The 19,581-nt window shown below is 36.2% G+C and overlaps 1 protein-coding gene across 2 annotated transcripts in view; it reads left to right on the forward strand.

The window, feature by feature from the left end:
• Window positions 1-19,581, forward strand: part of BLTP3B (bridge-like lipid transfer protein family member 3B) — a 103,012-nt gene that overhangs the window by 63,842 nt on the left and 19,589 nt on the right. For both annotated transcript variants that reach the window (XM_005664214.4, XM_003126693.6), the window contains 6 exons: window positions 2,396-2,537; window positions 6,838-7,031; window positions 8,396-9,879; window positions 10,175-10,350; window positions 14,707-14,849; window positions 15,481-15,631. In XM_005664214.4, the coding sequence (XP_005664271.2) occupies window positions 2,396-2,537; window positions 6,838-7,031; window positions 8,396-9,879; window positions 10,175-10,350; window positions 14,707-14,849; window positions 15,481-15,631 (2,290 nt within the window). The remainder of the gene's footprint in view (window positions 1-2,395; window positions 2,538-6,837; window positions 7,032-8,395; window positions 9,880-10,174; window positions 10,351-14,706; window positions 14,850-15,480; window positions 15,632-19,581) is intronic.

Consider the following 19,581-nt stretch of genomic DNA (forward strand, 5'->3'; position numbering starts at 1 on the left):
TATGTTTGAGGGTGAAATGCAATAGAGACATCCCACATACACAAACACCAAAACAAAAGTAACTGGAAGTGGAGTTCCCATTGTGGCACAGTGGTTAACAAATCTGACTAGGAACCGTGAAGTTGCGAGATCTATCCCCGGCCTTGTTCAGTGGGTTAAGGATCCAGCATTGCCATGGGCTATGATGTGGGTCGAAGACGTGGCTCAGATCTGGCGTTGCTGTGGCTCTGGCGTGGGCCGGTGGCTGTAGCTCTGATTGGACCCCTAGCCTGGGAACCTCCATATGCCATGGGAGCGGCTCAAGAAAAGGCAAAATAAATAAATAAATAAATAAATAAAGCTGTTGTGTACTAAAATAACACTCTTGAGTTGAATTTGTGGCCCAGAAAAACTTCTTAATTAGATAATGTTAAGGAAGTGGCATAAATTTATGAAGACTATACAAATGATCAACAGGATTGATTAACAGTTTATATAAGAGGAAAAATAAACCGTAGAAAAGTTTTTTCACTTCATGTGGGAACTATACATGTTTCTTGAATGAATGAAAAAAAAGTAACCTCAGAGTTCCCGTCATGGCCCAGTAATTAACGACCCTGACTGGTATCCATGAGGATGTGGGTTCCATCCCTGGCCCTGCTCAGTGGATTAAGGATCTGGCATTGCTGTGAGCTGTGGCATCTTGTATGTAGCAACACCGGCTCCTTAACTCACTGAGGCCAGGGATCAAACCTGCATCCCCTAGACACTATGTCATGTTCTTAACCTGCTGAGTCACAATGGGAGCTCCAGTATACACATTTTTGATATAAATTATAAATTAGCTGTTTTGGAGGGAGAGTGGAAATGTGTAATAAAAATAATTTAAGAAATCAAACTATTTGACAGGAGCATTTATAGCTGTACTGTTATTTTTTAATTTTTTTTTTTCCTTTTCTAGGGCTGCACCCACAGCATATGGAGGTTCCCAGGCTAGGGGTCTAATCAGAGCTGTAGCCACAGGCCTATGCCAGAGCCACAGCAAAGGGATCCAAGCTGCATCTGTATCACAGCTCATGGGAACGCCGGATCCTCAATCTACTGAGTGAGGCCAGGGATCAAACCCGCCACCTCATGGTGCCTAGTCAGATTTGTTAACCACTGAGTCACGATGAGAACTCCTGTATTGTTATTTCTAAATTATTTTTATTGTGGCAAAATATGTATGACATAACATTTATTGTTTTAACCTTTTTGGAGGTGGGGGCCTGCCCATGGCGAGTGGAAGTTCCCTGGCCGTAGCAGCAGCCTGAGTCACAGCAGCAGCAACTTTGGATTCTTTACCCATCCCACCACCAGAAAACTACTAACCTTTTTTTTTTTTTTTTTTTCTTTTTAGCGCCACAGCAGTGGCATATGAAAGTTCCCAGGCTAGGGGTCAAATCGGAGCTACAGCTGCAGAGCTACACCATAGCCATAGCAACACGGGATCCAAGCTACATCTGTAGCCTATGCCACAGCTTGCCAAATCCTTAACCCACTGTGTGAGGCTAGGGATCGAACTACATCCTCATGGTTACTAGTTGCTTCTAAACCTGCTAAGCCATAACGGGAACGTCTAACCATTTTTAAGTGTGTAAATCATTGGCATTGAGTAATATTGTTGTGTAGCCTTCAGCACTATCTCAAGTTTTTAAAATTATTCCACGCTGAAGCTCTGTATATAGTTATATTGTTTTTTATAATAATTAATTATGGTAAACAATTATTATAAAGTACATTTTTGGGAAGCAGTCTAGTCTTGAGGACTTGGATCTGTGTCCTGACACTGCTGTTTATTTATTTGTATTGTTTTATAGAAATATTGTCTGTTATTGTAAGGTAGTAAGTTTGCAAGGCAAGTTGTACAGAGTTGACTTTGATAACGAATCCAAAGAGGTTATAGTTTTCTGAATACATTGGTTGGTGTTACTTTAAAATAATATGAAATTAAATATATAATAAAGATTGCATTGGAAATTACCTATTAATAAATTATTAAAAGTGGTTTTAAGAATTTGCAGTGATGTACATGTTGCATAATTTTTTTTTTTTTTTTTTGTCTTTTTTGCTATTTCTTGGGCCGCTGCCACGGCACATGGAGGTTCCCAGGCCAGGGGTCAAATCAGAGCTGTAGCCACCAGCCTACACCAGAGCCACAGCAACTCGGGATCCGAACCGCGTCTGCAACCCACACCACAGCTCACGGCAACGCCAGGTCATTAACCCACTGAGCAAGGGCAGGGACTGAACCCGCAACCTCATGGTTCCTGGTTGGACTCGTCAACCCCTGCGCCACGACGGGAACTCCCATGTTGTATAAATTTTTTGGAAAGTTCTTTATTTAGTGTCACTGCAGTAAACTTTATTTTTTCAGGTCTCTACAGCAGAGCAGTGTCGTTCTTCCCCCAAGAGTATGGTTTCTTGCAATAAAAAGTCCCTCTATCTTCCACAAGAGATGTCAGCTGTTTATATAGAATTCACAGAATATTACTATCCAGATGGAAAGGATTTTCCAAGTAAGACAGTTTCCTGTTTTGTTATTACTTGTCCACTACTTAGGAAGTTGTTTTTCTTTTCCTCTTGCTAAGTTTGCAAGTTTTATAAATGTGAAAAAAGAAACAAAAGTTATTTACTCTTGTAGTCATGTTTAATATATATAAACATGTATATGTATCATGTTTAGTATAGTATGTAATCATGCTTAGTATAATATGTAAAATTATATTTTACTTTTTATTATTTGTTCGTATGTTCTTTTCCCTTACTAGCTTGTTGCATCCTTGATATCAGGAACCATGTGGTATTCATGCTTCATTTTATCCCTGGCGTTTGAATGAAAGAATGTGAATTGCCGTTGTGGATCAGCAGTAAAAAACCTGACAAGTATCCATGAGGACGAGGATTGGATCCCTGGCCTCACTCAGTGGGTTAAGGATCTGGCATTGCTGTGAGTTGTGGTATAGGTCACAGATGCAGCTCAGATTGGCATTGCTCTGGTTGTGTTGCAGGCCAGGAGATGTAGCTCTGTTTTGACTCCTGGCCTGGGAACTTCCATAAGCCATGCGTGCAGCCCTAAAAAGCAAAAAAAAGAATGAATGAATGAAAGGTTATTTGTAGAATAAGTTCATTTTTTCTCCCCTTTGGTAAAACTCCATTTATATTTCAGCTATATAAAACTATTTCATTGAAAAATAAGTAATAATAAAGTTATCCTTTTAACTGTAGAGAATTTGGGGGTCTAGATGTTGATACACAAATATATACGTTGGGCAACTTGTGGCACTTTTTTTTTTTTTGGCTTTTTAGGGCAATACCCATGGCATATGGAAGTGCCCAGGCTAGGGCTTGAATTAGAGCTACAGCTGCTGGCCTACACCACAGCCACAGCAATGTGGGATCCAAGCCACATCTGTGACCACAGCTAATGGAAACACCGGATCCTTAACCCACTGAGCAAAGCCAGGGATTGAACCTACATCCTCATGGATACTAGTCAGATTTGTTGAGTCAGACAGGAACTCCTGGCGCTTGTCTTTAGTCAGAAACATTAAATTACCTGGCTTTTTATTTGTGAGCTACTCTATGATTATACATTTGTGTTCTTTGCTGTTGTCTCACTTCATCTAGTTCTTCAAACTAAAATTTGCCTTTGTTTATGTGTTACCTTTTTCATTATTTTGCTTGAAAATCATAGTTGAGAAAAAGTATTCAAATGAAATGGGTTATGTTATTGGAGGGAAAAAAAATATGTCCTCTCTTTAAAAGTGTAACTCCAAATTCTTTGACCTACTTGGCACATTTGTTTAATATTCACTTAATTTAGGTTTTTAGTTTCAAAGGGAATTTCTGATGCTCATTCCTTTGTTGTTTACATAAAAAAGAGAGATATCCTGGAAATTCCTTCAGAGAAAAAGATGTCGAACTATTTTATCATTTTAACCCTCATTTGTACCAAACTTTTAGGATTTAAATCTCACTGTCATGCTTTTCAGTAGTCTTTTGTGTATTTCAAGTATGTTTTTTACTTTCCTGACTGAAACAGTGAGAAAATTAAGATAGGTTAAGGCATTTGCTCGGCACTTTAAAGCATAAAGTGGCTTAGAAGCATGGATCTTCTAAGTTGAAATTCTTCTCATCCCTCCCCCCACCCCCATATTTCACTGCCTCCCCAGGGTATTTACAACCATTTATCTGTAGTTCGATAATCCCCCCGTTTCCAACCAAACTGGAAACAAGGGGATTCCAACCTTCTCCTACCAAATTGTTTTCTTTAAATTACAAGCTTATTCATTGAGCTTGTAATTTTTCTTTGAAGTGAAGCCTATAGTTTCTAGGATTTCTGACTTCTAAATCTAGGTTTATTTCTATCAGTTTTAGGGAAGTGTAATTTATACACTTTTCTCCTAAAAAAATTTAAACAGCAATTTAAACCTTAGCCCCTTGAATACCAGGGAGTGAAATTCGTTGGTTATGTTTAACTGTTTTTAATTTTTTATTATGGAAATTTTCAAGCACATACAAAAGTAAAGAGCATACATGAATCCCCACGTACAGGGATCCATTTTCAGTCCTCACATTTCATCTCTGTTTTTTCATGGCAGCACCTGTGACATATGGAAGTTCCCAGGCCAGGGATTGAATCTGAGCTGCAGCTGTGAACTATGCTGCACCTGGGGTAACACTGCACTGGGCCAGGGATCAAACCTGTGCCGCTGCAGCAACCTGAGCCGCTGCAGGCGGATTCTTAACCCACTGCACCACAGTGGGACCTCCTCATCTCTGTTGAGTGATCCAACTTTAAAAATGTATAACCCTTTTTTTATAATTATAAAATTAGCATAAGTTCATTATATTAAAAAGAGAATGCCAAAAATTTTTAAATTGCCCATGTGTCTACAATTTGGAAACATTTCTCCCAACATAAATATATTGGTTTGCTTGGGCTGCCATAACAAAATATCACAGATTTGGTGGTTTAAACGACAGAAATTTATTTCCTCCAGTTCTGAAGGCTAGAAATTCTGCGTCAAAATGTTGAGAGTTGTTTCCTCAGAACCCTCTCTCCTTGGCTTTACATGTCTGTCTGCTCACATGGTCTTTCCTGTGTGTGTGTTTCCTGATCTCTTCTTCTTATGACACCTGTCATACTGGACTAGGGTCCACTTGTATAAATCATTTTTTTTTTTAATTTTTTTTTTGCCTTTTTTTTGTCTTTTGTTGTTGTTGTTGTTGTTGTTGCTATAAATCATTTTTAATATAATTGCCTCTTGAAAAGCTCCATCTCCAAATACAATTAATTCTGAGATATTGGGGGTTTGAACTTTGGTGTATCAATTTTGAGGGGATTTAATTCAGACATAACAGTAAGTATAGTGTAGTTTGTCCTGTTTTCAATCTGTCCTTGATTTGATTTCATCCTGTCCTTTTCCCTTAATGGTCCTAGTTTTTTACAAGTTCATCTCAGATATCTTTAATAGCTACATAATAATCTAATCATAAGTAGACTCCTGTTAGAAACTGCATATAGATCTTTCTGCTGTTTAGTGTCCCCGGTTTCTTCCTCTATTCTGGACCTGCAGGCAGAGTTCTCTTTCTCCTTCTGGACTGCATCTGCTCTCTGGTTCTCTCTGTGGCTGTCATCATCACTCAGTCTGTATTTGAGATTCCATCTCCTTCCCTTGATGTGATTTCCTCAGCACCTCACTTCCTTACTCTTCTCAAAGATAAGCACCTTCACAACCCAGTAAACAATACATTATAATTTAATTATAATTTTTCTACTTTCATGTATGTCTTGTGTAATAATCTATACACTTTTAAAGAAAAGGACTGTGCCCTTTTTAAATTATTTGTGCTTAATGCAATACACAAAATGTAGTTGGCTTCTTTTAATCTTTGTTGAAAGAAAGTGAATGAATGAATGAATGAATGAATGAAAACCAAACAGAATAAATCCTATTCAGGACATTGTTACAGTGCTGTTTCTCCCCTGGAATCCCACACCTTGGGTTTATTTTCCTTATTGATCTAAAAGTTATATATATTCATACTGCTTGCTTTGGTAAATGTAAGTAGATCTGAATTTTTAGAATAAAAGATATTCATCAAGATGCTCTGAATACATTAATGGATTTTATGAAACAATAGATGGGTATTTCAGGGAGTGATATATACTCTAATTATGAATATTAGTTTAATATAAATTAGCACTAAAGCATTTATCCAATCCCTAAGCATTCTAATAGTTTGGAGGAGCTAAGAGATACTTTAGTTTTTACTTTGCACCAGACACTATTCTAGGCTTAGGAGTAAGTGAAGAATAAAACTATAAATGGTCTCTCCTCTAAGGAGAACTGCCTAGCTTACCACTTTCATGAGAAATTAGTTATTAAACATTGTTCTCTCGTTGTAGAGAATTCAGATTAAGATTCAGGTAGTAAGTCCTTACAGAAATATGTGATTTAGAACCACCACTTTGATGTGATACTTCGTCAAGAGGGTACAGGTTTTTTGAAGTTTGCTTCTCTTGATCACTGTAACATTAGGAAAATACGACAATAACTCATTTATACAGTTTGTTTTAGATTAAGCTAAATATTTTTAATTAGCGAAGCATAGGAAAATGTTATTTGTTTCTGTAAATGTGTTTGCTATCATCCCTACATAGTATCACATTAATTTTGTAAATAACATCGTAAAATCTTATCTTAATTTAAAAAGAATAAAAATTGTTAAAAATGTATTTTTCTGTTCTCAGGAAAGATTCAAAACCATCAGTTTATTAAAAAAATCTTAAAAAATTTTTTTTCTCCACAGTTCCATCTCCCAACCTTTATAGCCAGCTGAATGCACTACAGTTTACTGTGGATGAAAGAAGTATTCTATGGTTAAATCAGTTTCTGTTGGATTTAAAACAGAGTCTTAATCAATTTATGGCTGTATACAAGTTGAATGACAATTCAAAATCTGATGAGCATGTTGATATTCGAGTTGATGGCTTAATGCTAAAGGTACCATATACACAAGTGGCTGTGAGAATAAAACCGTTTTTACAGAAGAATTATTAACAACATTATAATTTCCAGGGTTTAAGATGGGTGCTAAAGTGTAACTCAGTTTCAGTGTAATCTTAATTTTGATTTTGAAATTTCAGTTTTGATTTCAGTTTTCAGTCGTAGAAGCTTTAAGAGACTGTTTTCCCTCCCCTCCCCTTCTTTCTCACTTTTCTTCTCCCCACCTCCTCTATCCGTTTGGGGTACAAGCAGTAGAAATAAATTTAAATATCATTTTTTTTCTTCATCTTACCAGAGCTGATAAACTTTTTTTAAAAGAAGGATGAATAATACATGGAAGCTTTTAAGTTATATCTAGGTTTTATTTGTTTATGGTTATTCTGTTATTAATCCAAGGTAATAGCAAGTTGCTCTTTATTACAGCCAACTAGTTGATAATCAGAATTCCGTGGATACTTAAACTTTAAAGGAAGAAAACAAAACAAAACAACAACGACAAAAACCAGTGTAGTGTGGTAAATAGAATAAGATTTGGATTTGGGCATGAATGAATATTTCACCTTCTAGATATGTTTGCTGGTAGACTAAATTTATATACCTTAAATTTCCTCTCTGTGTAAAATGAAGTTAATAATACTCAACAGTTGTGTTGCAAAAATGTTTTAAAGATCTTTGAAATATGTAATATAAAGAAACACATAACATTTGTAATTTAAAACACAGTCATATAATGATCTTTACATTTTCTGAATATGAGCAGTTTGAGTTTTAAAACCAGTCACTTGGAAGTTTTTGTTGAGAATATTTTGAGGACTGGGCTTAATTATCTGCAGAAAATAATTTTAGTAAATAGTTTGACCTATACTCTTTTAAATTTATTTTCTTAATAGTTTTCACACAGAAAAGTAATTCCAGTGACAATTATTCAGTCCTTCCATTTACTTATCTTGTCATCCTCCAAATTGTTTGTACTTTTAAAATATTGTAACAAAAAATTATCTTTTCAAACTTGGACTTTCTGATATAGTTAGGGTATAAATATGCTCAGGGCATAGTAAACATTTAATAATTGATTTGATTCAATTTTGTTTTTTAAATTTTATATATTGTATGCAAATATGTAATTATGTAAATTATTGTTTACTTTTTTTTAAGTTGTTTTCTTAATGGTTAATCATTTGAGTCTTTTTCATTGGGGTTAGTAAAAAGATTTTTGGGGAGAGAGTTGGCATTTTCTGTCTGGATAGGAAAGTAGTGTTTTGGGGAGATATGTCAAAAAGAATTCCTAAGTCATGTTTTTAATTATCTTCAAGTTGTGTGGGTTTGTAGGTCAGACTCGATCAATGTTTTTTCTCTTCTAGTTTGTCATTCCTTCTGAAATGAAATCTCAGTGTCATCAAGATCAACCACATGCAATTTCTATTCAGAGTTCTGAAATGATTGCTACAAATACAAGACACTGTCCAAATTGTCGACATTCTGATTTAGAAGCTTTGTTTCAAGACTTCAAAGATTGTGATTTTTTCAGTAAAACATACACCAGCTTCCCCAAATCTGGTGACAGTTTTAATCTTCTGCATCCAATCTTCCAGAGACATGCTCATGAACAAGATACTAAAATGCATGAAGTTTATAAAGGAAATATTACTCCCAAGTTGAATAAACACACTCTTAAAACTTCTGCTGCCACGGATGTTTGGGCTGTTTATTTTTCTCAATTTTGGATAGATTATGAAGGGACGAAAAGTGGAAAAGGACGACCAGTAAATTTTGTAGATTCTTTCCCTCTTTCCATCTGGATTTGTCAACCAGTAAGATATGCATTGTCGCAAAAAGAACTGCAGGCCTGTAATCAAGTATCTTTAAATACATCACAAAGTGAATCTAGTGATCTGACTGGCCGATGGAAACGGAAAAAGCTGCTGAAAGAGTATTATAGTACAGAATCTGATCCCTTGGCGAATGGTAATCAGAAACCTTCAGATACATTTTCAAGATTTTCCTCTTCATCATCAGATGCAGATATTCATGTTCTGGTTCATGTTCACAAACATGTCAGCATGCAGATCAATCACTACCAGTATCTGCTCCTGCTTTTCCTCCACGAGTCACTTGTTTTGCTTTCAGAGAATTTAAGGAAAGATGTGGAAGCTGTAACTGGCAGTCCTGCTAGTCAGACGTCTATTTGCATTGGAATTTTACTTAAAAGTGCAGAAGTGGCTCTTTTGCTACATCCAGTGGATCAGGCAAATACTCTTAAATCTCCTGTTTCTGAAAGTGTGAGCCCAATGGTTCCTGATTATTTGCCTACAGAAAATGGAGAGTTTTTGTCTTCAAAAAGAAAACAAGTTAGTAGTGGTATAAATCAAATTAGGAGTGTAACTGTTAATCATATGTCAGACAACAGATCTATGAGTGTTGACCTTAGCCATGTCTCTTTGAAGGATTCTTTGCTTTTTAAATCAGCTAGTGATACAAATCTGCAAAAAGGTATTTCTTTTCTGGATTATTTATCAGATAAAAATTTAGGGAAAATAAACGAAGATGAAAGTAGTGGAATTGTGTGCAAAAGTGGCTCAGGAGAAATTGAATCAGAAACAAGTGGCAAAAAGGATTCATCTTATACAGATTCACATAGTGTCTTAAACTACAGAGAAGATTCAAGTATGCTGTCTTTCGATAATGGTGGTAATCAAAATATGCTTTCGAAAGGAAGTGAAACCATAGAGTCCATCTTTAAAGCTGAAGATTTGCTTCCAGAAACAGCTTCACTCTCTGAGAACCTGGAAATCAGTAAAGAAGAAGTACCCACAGTCAGAACACTTAAATCACAGTCATCTTTAAGGTAACAATGAAGTATTGGAATTGAAGTGGGGGGTTGTTTTGTTTGTATGTGTGCACATGTGCAGGTACTGACTGAATGTGTTTTAGTTTTGGACAGAAAATTTCATGACAAAATAAGACATTGTTGGAGTTAGCATATGGAAGAGTAGGTCTTTCCAAATAATGGAAATGCTGTGAGCTCAAAATATAATTTTAAAACTTGTGGACACTATTTTTAAATTTTGTTTAAAGTATTCTTTAGAAAGAATTCTTTTCCTTGTATGTGATGATTTTCTAATAATTTTATTTGTTAACAGTGGAAAGCCTAAGGAACGTTGCCTACCCAACCTCGCTCCACTGTCTGTTTCTTATAAGAATATGAAAAGAAGTCCCTCACAAACCTCACTGGATACTATTTCACTTGACAGCATGATATTGGAAGAACAGTTGTTAGAAAGTGATGGAAGTGATAGTCATATATTTTTGGAAAAAGGTAAAGCAACACAGTTTAAGAATTCATATTATATATACACACAAATCTTAGAAGTGGTGTTTTAATATTTTTAGTTATTTTTAGACTAGATATTTTAGTTCCATAATCAGTCACAGCCCCAAAAGACTTATTTTATTTATGCACACATACATGCACAGTACCAAGAGCATTGTACCTTACTTTCTAAGGGTTGTTCCATTGCTTCTTCTTTATTTTTCTTTATCTTTCTGTTTTGGCTGCACCTGTGGCATGTGGAAGTTCCTGGGCCAGGGGTTGACTTTAATCCACAGCTGTAACCTATACCACAGCTGTAGCAACACTCGATCCTTAACTCACTGTGCCACAGTAGGAACTCCTCATTGCTTCTTTTAACCAGGTGCTCCTTCCTTGTTAAGGACAACGTTTAGCGGTTACTTACATAGTCGTTTACATAGTAGACAACATTAATGCTACTAGCCTCTATCACAGGGACTCCTATGTCTGAAATTTTGATTAAGTAGGCTTAATTTGCATGATGAATTCTCAACTATGTGGTCCTATGATTGGAATTTTTTCAGACTGAAGCAGTTGATTCCTATAACCAGGATTCTCTCTCATACATGGTAATGTATGATGAAATGATGAAACCACATGATTTCTCCTTTTTTTTTTTTTTTTTTTTTTTTGTCTTTTTAGCGCTACACCCGTGGCATATGGAGGTTCCCAGGCTAGGGGTCGAATTGGAGCTGAAGTCGCCGGCCTACGCTACAGCCACAGCAATGTGGGGATCTGAGCTGCATCTGAGGCCTACACCACAGCTCATTGCAACGCCAGATCCTTAACCCACTGACTAAGGCCAGGGATAGAACCTGCAACCTCATGGATGCTAGTCAGATTCATTAACTGCTGAGCTATAATGGCAACTTCAATTCCTCCGTTTTATTCAGAAGTAACTAATGCCCCGGTAAAGACCACTAGGAGTTAGTATTAAAATGCATCCCAATCACTAAGGCATTGTGGATTTTGTGAACAGGAATAAAACCATGGACCATAGCCAGAGAGTAGTTGCCACAGACCCTGAAGCATAAGGGACCAGATTTAAATATGAGTTACTTTGTGTATGAAAAGGTAATAAACCTATTGATGCAGTTGCCAACAACTTAGGGATAAGGAAAGGCTCGTATCTTTAGAAACTGAAGCTTAGAGAAATGAGTATGCAGTCAGGAAGTAATAGAGGCGGATTTGGAGCTCAGCTAGTCTGACTCAGAAGCCTAAAGTTTTAACCAACCAGTTTGCTGTGCTGGCACATCAGACATGGAAAACGATTGCAAAAAGCCTTAATCCAACCCTGCAATTCATAGCAGTCTCCATTCCAGCATACTCTACCAGTTAAACGTAGACGAGGTATGATATGGGTCTTAAAAATCTATCCTAGAGCCACAGGTAGCTCTATTGCCTAATTCCCTTGCTTTATGGTTTAAAATCCTGCTTTAATAAAGGATTTCTGTTCTGTGATCAAATGATGCTTTGACAATGTTTCTGTAGAAAATCTCTATTCTCACAAGACATCAGTGATTTGCTTACTATTTCTGAAAATAATTAATAAAAGTGTAAATTGATGTGATAATATATACATTTTTAAAAGAATATCCTGCCTATGGAATGAGGAATGAACAGGAAATTGACAAAGAATAGTATTGGGGAGACTAGAAGAATAGTACTGGGGAGACTAGAAGCCTGTGGTAGTGTGGTGGTTTGTTCATAAGTGTGTATGTGTATACTATCATGTCAGTTTCCATTTTAGGCCTGATAATTCTAACTGTTATAAGGCTATTAAGTTTAAAAAACAACATGACTGGGAGTTCCCGTTGTGGCTCAGAGGTCAGGAACCTGACTAGTATCCATGAGAATGCAGGTTCCATCCCTGGCCTCTCTCAATGGGTTAAGGATTCAGTGTTGCTGTGAGCTGTGGTGTAGTTTGCAGACGTTGCTTTGGCTGTGGTGAAGGCCAGCAACTGCAACTCCGATTTGGCCCCTAGTCTGGGGACTTCATGTGCTGTAGCGCACCTACAGCCCTAAAAAGCAAAAACAAAACAAAACAAAAACTTAACCTTACTGATAGTACTCTGTGTGATATGAGTCCAGCTTACCTTTTCTGCTGTTTTCCCACATACTTAATACACTTCAGTCTTTCTTTCAGTCTCTTTACTATGACACACTCAGTCTTTGTACCTGTGCCAAGAATGTTCTTTTTTCTTTGTTTACTTTAGCTTAAATATTATTTTTTAAGGGAAATCTCTTTAACCCTTTGCAATTTTAGGAACTCCCTGTGAAATGAGAGTCTGTCATCTCCTCCTACTATAATTGTATTTATATGCATTTTCCTAGGCCCTAAAAATTGTTTTATTCATCTATTCAGTAGATAATTAACACCTATTACATTGTCAGGCACTGGGTTAGAAGCTGATTATATAGTAATAAATAAAATAATAAATTATTACAGGGAGTTCCCGTTGTGGCTCAGTGGGTTACGAACCTGACTAGTATCCACCAGGATATGGGTTCGATCCCTGGTCTTGCTGAGTGGGTTAAGGATCTGGTGTTGCTGTGGCTGTTGTGTAGGCCAGCAGCTGTAGCTCTGATTCGACCTCTAGCCTAGGAACTTTCATATGCTCCAGGTGCTGCCCTAAAAAGCAAAAAGTAATAATAAATTATTACAGAGAAAGACAAATACTGTATGACTTCACTAGTATTTGGAATATATCTTTTTAAAAAACTCAAATGAAAACAAGACACAACAAGCTTATAGACACAGAAAATAGATTGGTGGTTACCAGAGGGTAGCGGGGTAGGGGAATGGTCAAAATGGATAAAGGGGATCATGTGCGGTCATGGATGATAAACTAGACCTTGGGTGGTAATCACTCTGTAGTGGATACAGATGTCAAATTACAATGTATTATCTGAGGGGGAAAAAGACATTTCTAACAAGCTACTTGCAAACTGCGTTCAGTAGAGTGTTCTTTCAGTGAATGGAAGTGATACCCATTCTATAATGAAGTGTTATGGAGACATAATAAAGATTTTTTTTTTCTTTTTTCTTTTTGGGCCACACCTGAGGCATACGGAAGTTCCTGGACCAGGGGTCGAATCAGAACTGCAGCTGCAGGCGTATACCTCAGTTTGCGGCAATGCAAAATACTTAACACATTGAAAGAGGCCGGGAATTGAACCCACATCCTCATGGACACTGTTGGCTTCTTTACCCAGTGAGCTACAACGGGAACTTCTAAAGATGTTTCTCACAACCACCACTAAAAGAAAAGTTTTGTAAAACACTATCGCTTAAGCAAAAGGATGTAGTGAAAGACTAACTTTATTGTTTCTGTCATTTGGTTAATTAATCCTTGAAATCATTTCCAGAATTATTAGCTTTTTTTTTTTTTTTTTTATGTGTCAGGATCCACACAAGATTGGAATGAAAAAAATTGAGGCTTTATTTTGTGTCTTTGACTCTTAATTTTTCTAGATTAATTTTCATTTCAGTTATCCTTTTTTTTTTTTTTTTTAAAGGGATTGCAGCATAGGGAAGATCCCAGGCTAGAGGGCAAACCAGAGCCACAGCTGCTGGCCACAGCCACAGCCACAGCAACACAGGATCTGAGCCACATCTGCAACCTACACCACAGCTCATGGCAATGCTGGATACTTAACCCACTGAGCAAGGTCAGGGATTGAACCTGTGTCCTCATGGATGCTAGTCAGGTTTGTTACCACTGAGACATGAAGGGAATTCCCTCATTTCAGTAGTTCTTTTTTATGTTTGGTTTTTTTTTTTTTTTAAATGTTGATTTGTTATGGACACAGAATCTTTTAAAAATTCCTTTACCACAGAGTTAGAGAAATATTCAAGTATGGCACACTGAAATTCAGGCAGTTTGATAAGGATGGAGACCAGTCACACTGACAATAGTCACATTAAACTTTATGTAGAAGAACTGTGGGATACTGAAAAGGGAAATGAAGTGGTCAGACTGGGACCTTTGAATATAGGGTAGAGTAGGAGACAAAGATGATTGACCAGGAACCAGCTAGTAACGCCAGTACCACATCTGCAGTGGGGAAAACACAGGCTGTGGTCAGCTGTGGTAGATTTCTCTTGGTACTGTTTTAGGGTTTAGTATCACTAACATTTTATTGTGGGAGGTTATTTCTTCACATTTGCTACCTACGATTTAATTTTTCTTTGCTTATTGTCACAAGGCTGTTTTTGAGAAAGAGTTGAAGAAATAGTCCATTTTGGTCAGATAATAGTAACATTGTTGGCTCATGTATAAACTGATTTTAATTTATTAGTTTATTTTTATGTTATTTCAGGTATTAAAAAGAACTCAACTATAAATTACCAGAGCCCAGCAGAGAGAGCAAATGCCAGTGTAAACCTGCAGAATTATGGTGAAACCTCTCCAGATGCCATCAGTACAAACTCAGAGGGTGCTCAAGAGAGTCATGATGACCTGGTAATCATTTCAGAGATACTCTGTGCAGAGAAGTGCCCTCAACTTTATCTCATATTCAATGAGTACAAATTTCAAGACATTACTATATAAAATGGGTTGACCTAGATGGTGATTTACTTTGCTCTTTCTGAGGAACCCGTGAAAAACTTGTCTTCCCTCTTCTTGCTAAATTGTTTTCCTCTGAATTTCACTTTTCTAAATTTGTTTTTAATTGTATTGAGGAGGCAAGGTTATATCTTTCTTTTTTCCATTCTTTTATATTTTACCTTTAATTCAGTTTAAATATTCTTTGGAAAAGTTTGATAGTAAGGATAGTAGTTAGTCCTTACGATGGGCTGTCTACAAAAGACCTAGAAAATATGTTCAACTTTTAGTGAAAATAATTTCACACAGAAATATCATATAAGTAGTGTTTGTTACCTAAAAAAAATTCTCCTGACTTTCTGAAAAGGAAGAAAGGAGGTGGAAATTTATCGCTATAATGTAATAATCACTTTCTGTGGTCACAAATATATTCTTGGTTTATTAAGTCAGTTATATTTTTAGAGGTAATTGTAGTTTCCTGTGTTATTTCCTAAGTTTTGTTTTGAATTATTTGTTATACTAATGTCATTTATACAATCATTATTAGATGTCAGTTGTGGTGTTTAAAATTACTGGTGTTAATGGGGAAATTGACATCCGAGGGGAAGATACGGAAATCTGTCTTCAAGTGGACCAAGTGACACCAGATCAGTTAGGCAATATCAGTCTACGGCATTACCTTTGTAATCGTCCAGTAGGTAAGCCTTTATAGTTATTTAAACTTGTTTTTTGTGCATATGACTCTTCACCAGTTCTACCTTTGATATAAATGAATTCAAGCAAAATGACATTTATTGATGATAATTTAAGACAGTTCTTCTTTTAGATTACCATGTTTCCACAAAGTGCTTTAACTTATTACAAAGACAGTCTGTTGAAGAGATATTCTCTGATTTCTTTTTGTCTCTGTTAAGTTCCATCTTTTACATTTTCAGTCTTCCCATTCTTTAAGATGATAGTTCTTAGAAAACTAAGATCTTTTTTGTTTGAAAAGAATGATAAAGTATTCCTAAAAGATCAAACTTAGTTCCACACTAGAATAAGTGTCAATTTCTCGATCCCATTATCTTGCTTACAAGCAAGTATTTCCTGAGTCTGGTGCGATACTTGGTATTGGGAAGAATTGTGTATGCTGTTCTTGTGCTTTTTCGTTCTAAGATCAACACATTCACTTAGACATAGAAGGATATGCGCAACAGAACATGCAGTGTATAACGAGGAATACAGCATTAAACCACCCCTTTCTCAGAGTTTATATGGAATTAACACTCATGCTTTTCAGTCATTTAAGTAGTTATACCAAGAAATTTAAATGGCAATGTTCAGTTTTTTAAATCTTTTAAAAAGTCACTGAGCTGTAATATTTTTCTTTGCTATATACACAGAATGCTATATCTGACATATAATATATTGAAATACATACAGTCCTGCATGATATCAAATAAGTATGCTATCACCTCACATCCTGGGAATTGCAGGTAAATGTGCCATTTGTCTATAAGCCAGCATCATAGAAAACAATTGGCTCCTGGCTTTTTTTCTGTGTGTTAGCCTTGCAGTTTACAGCGTATCTGCTAAAGAAAACTCAAGAATTTCATATTAGCAAGTGTAAATCCCAGTAGCATACAAAATGGAGGAAGCTAAGTATACAATAAGAAAAGTTTTGTAGTAGACAAACAACAAAAAAAGACTGAATGTAAAACTTCAAAAGCTAGACCCTAGTCTATAACCAATCCAAACAATTTTCTTGCAGTTTTTTTACTTCTCTTTATAGCCCACTTATTACCACATCCTATTAGTTTCATGTTGTTCTGCATTGAAGAAGTCATTTTGAAATGCTTTATGTAAGTGGATTATAAAGTCAGTTCTAATACCTTGATTTTTTTTTGCAACTGTCTCAGTTGTTAAAAATAAACAAAATAGGAGTTCCTGAATAGCAGTAATGAACCCAACTAGTATACACGGAGATGCGGGTTTGGTCCCTGGCCTCGCTCAATGGGTTAGGGATCCAGTGTTGTGGTGAGCTGTGGTGTAGGTCGCAGACGTGATTTAGATCCTGTGTTGCTATGGTTGTGGCATAGGCTGGCACCTGCAGCTCCAATTCAAACCTTAGTCTTGGAACTTCGATTTGCCATGGGTATGTCCCTAAAAAGACAAAAAAAAAAAAAGAAGAAGAAGAAGAAGGAAAGGAAACGGAAAGGGAAAAAGGGGAAAAAACAGTTTAGCTTGAACATTTAAAACATGAATAAGCCTTATGAAAAAGGGTTGTATTTGATCTATGGTATAAATTGTAGATGCACTATCACTTCGACATGAATAATTAAAATTGCCAAGTTGTTTTTGCTTTTGTTTTTCTATAATATATGAATTTTGGATTCATTTCTTAGGAAGACCTTAATAAAAGTTTCATGGCATAATAGGTAGCAGGGAGGAGTGGTTTTTGACTAATGAAAATTTTGTTTTATCTCCACTCTAAATATTTGTTTTGTTTGAAATTATTTATGGCTCTCAGCTTCCTGGATTATGAGTGTTTGTGTGTGTGTGTGTGTGTGTGTGTGTGTGTGTGTGTGTATAGATAGACATATATAGATGTAATAGAGATAAAAGGCAAAATAAAATCACATTTACCAAATCGTTTGTTTTGAATTGCTCTTACTGTTAAACAAGCTTTTTGTTTTGTTTTGTTTTGGCTTTTTTGTTGTTGTTCTTTTTAGGACCTCACCGTGGCATATGGAAATTCCCAGGCTAGGGGTCGAATTGGAGCTACAGCTGCTGGCCTATGCCACAGACACAGCAACATAGCATCCGAGCCATGTCTGCAACCTAGACCACAGCTCTCTGCAATGCCAGATCCTTAACCCACTGAGTGGGGCCAGGGATTGGAACACACATCCTTATGGATACTAGTTGGGTTCATTACCACTGAGCCTTGAGGGGAACACTGCAACCAGTCAATTTTAAAAGTAGTTCTCTTTTGTAAGTGGTTGCCATTTAGCCACAATAGGAACGCCTAAACAAGTTAGTTAACTCTTGTTTTTCTTGCTACAGGAAAAAACACTAGCCGTTATCAACTTGTGGCCATTTCTTTTGCCGTCTATTTAAAAAAGTAAATATATCTGAGTTCTTAATAGTTTAAAGAATTCTTTGGGAGTCTATTAGAACTCTTCTAGTATCTATACTGTGTATTTTAAATATTAATAAGTACTGCTAACATTAATTAAATATCATTTTGTATCTGAAATAAAAGTTTTAAAAATAACCTCTAAGTTGTGTACGGAGATCAGTCCTTGGTGCTAAATATATTTAGTTTCTTTCACCATTCCCCTTTTATAAATATGTATGCATTTGACTTCTGTTAAGACTAAAGTGTTCACACCCAGAATGAGGGAAAATAAACGTCTTTTCATCATGAATTTAATTAGTAGGTTCTTATGAGAGCCCATGGAACAGATTACTTTGAACCTCATTGACTGAAACAGCTTTGCCTTTCCAGAACAGTTAGTTTTTAACTCATAGGTTTTAAGGCTTGTGAAACTGATATTTTTCTCTTTGCCACTAGGAAGCTATTTTTGGTCTATCTTTGGTACAGAAATTTAAATAATGTATTTTGAGTTAGTCTTACTACCTATCTTTACTTTTCCATTCTCTACTTTTTTTTTTTTAATTTGATTATGCCATGTGCATGTTGCTTCCTAGTCTTTTTGGAGTTAGGTAACATAAAATAAACAAAATAGTAGTAGGGCAATTTCACTTAAGTAGTTGCCCTAGGAACTTTTATTTTTAAAGATATTCTATGAGTGCTTTATTGAAATTTAAAAAAATAATTTGAACTCAAGTAATAAATACTTGTAAGCCACTTCAAATTCTTTTTTGAAACAAGGCCACAGCCTAAAAAATAATATAAATATATTTCTTTTCCTATAATTGTAGTTTTAAATTGTCCTTTAATAGAAACATTTTTGATGAGATCTTCTCTGTTTACCTTTCCATTTATTTAAGGGCCCGATTTTAATGAAGAATGTATAAAACTTCAGGCTTTTATCACTTTGAGAAGTGGCTTGAGTCACTTTAAGTGCCATGACTGTTTCTTAATCACAGTTGTCCATTAGAAGCATATAGATAGGTAAATACTCAGACACATTCAAAATATCTGAGTTATGCATCATGTCTCAGATATCAAGGTATGTTTTTTGGTATTACCAAAAAAACTTTAAAATATATAAAAATATAGACAAGATAACATTATTGCGGTAGAAAGTTCTCTTTAAAGATAAAAATTAGAGGATTCCTGTTTTGGCACAGTGGGTTAAGAATCTGACTGCAGTGGCTTGGGTTGTTGCAGCAACATGGATTTAATCCCCAGCACAGCTAGTAGGTGAAAGGATCTAATGTTGCCACAGCTGTGGTGTAGGTTGCCGTTGTGGCTTGGATTCAGTCCCTGGGCTGGAAACTTCCATATGCCTCAGTTGCAGCCATTTAAAAAAAAGGAAAGAAATTAGACATTCTCTGGTGGCCTGGCAATTAAGGACTCGTCATTGTCACTGCTGTGGCTTGGGTTACTCCTGTGGCTCAGGTTCAGTCCCTGGCCAGGGAACTTCTGCATGCCATGGGTGCAGCCAAAAAAAAAAAAAGTGAATTAGGGTTGGGT

This window comes from Sus scrofa, chromosome 5, assembly GCF_054392235.1.
Source record: "Sus scrofa isolate SSC_HxYL_T2T_F1_AM1 chromosome 5, Sscrofa_HxYL_maternal_Yorkshire_Landrace_v2.0, whole genome shotgun sequence".
Classification (NCBI taxonomy): domain Eukaryota; kingdom Metazoa; phylum Chordata; class Mammalia; order Artiodactyla; family Suidae; genus Sus; species Sus scrofa.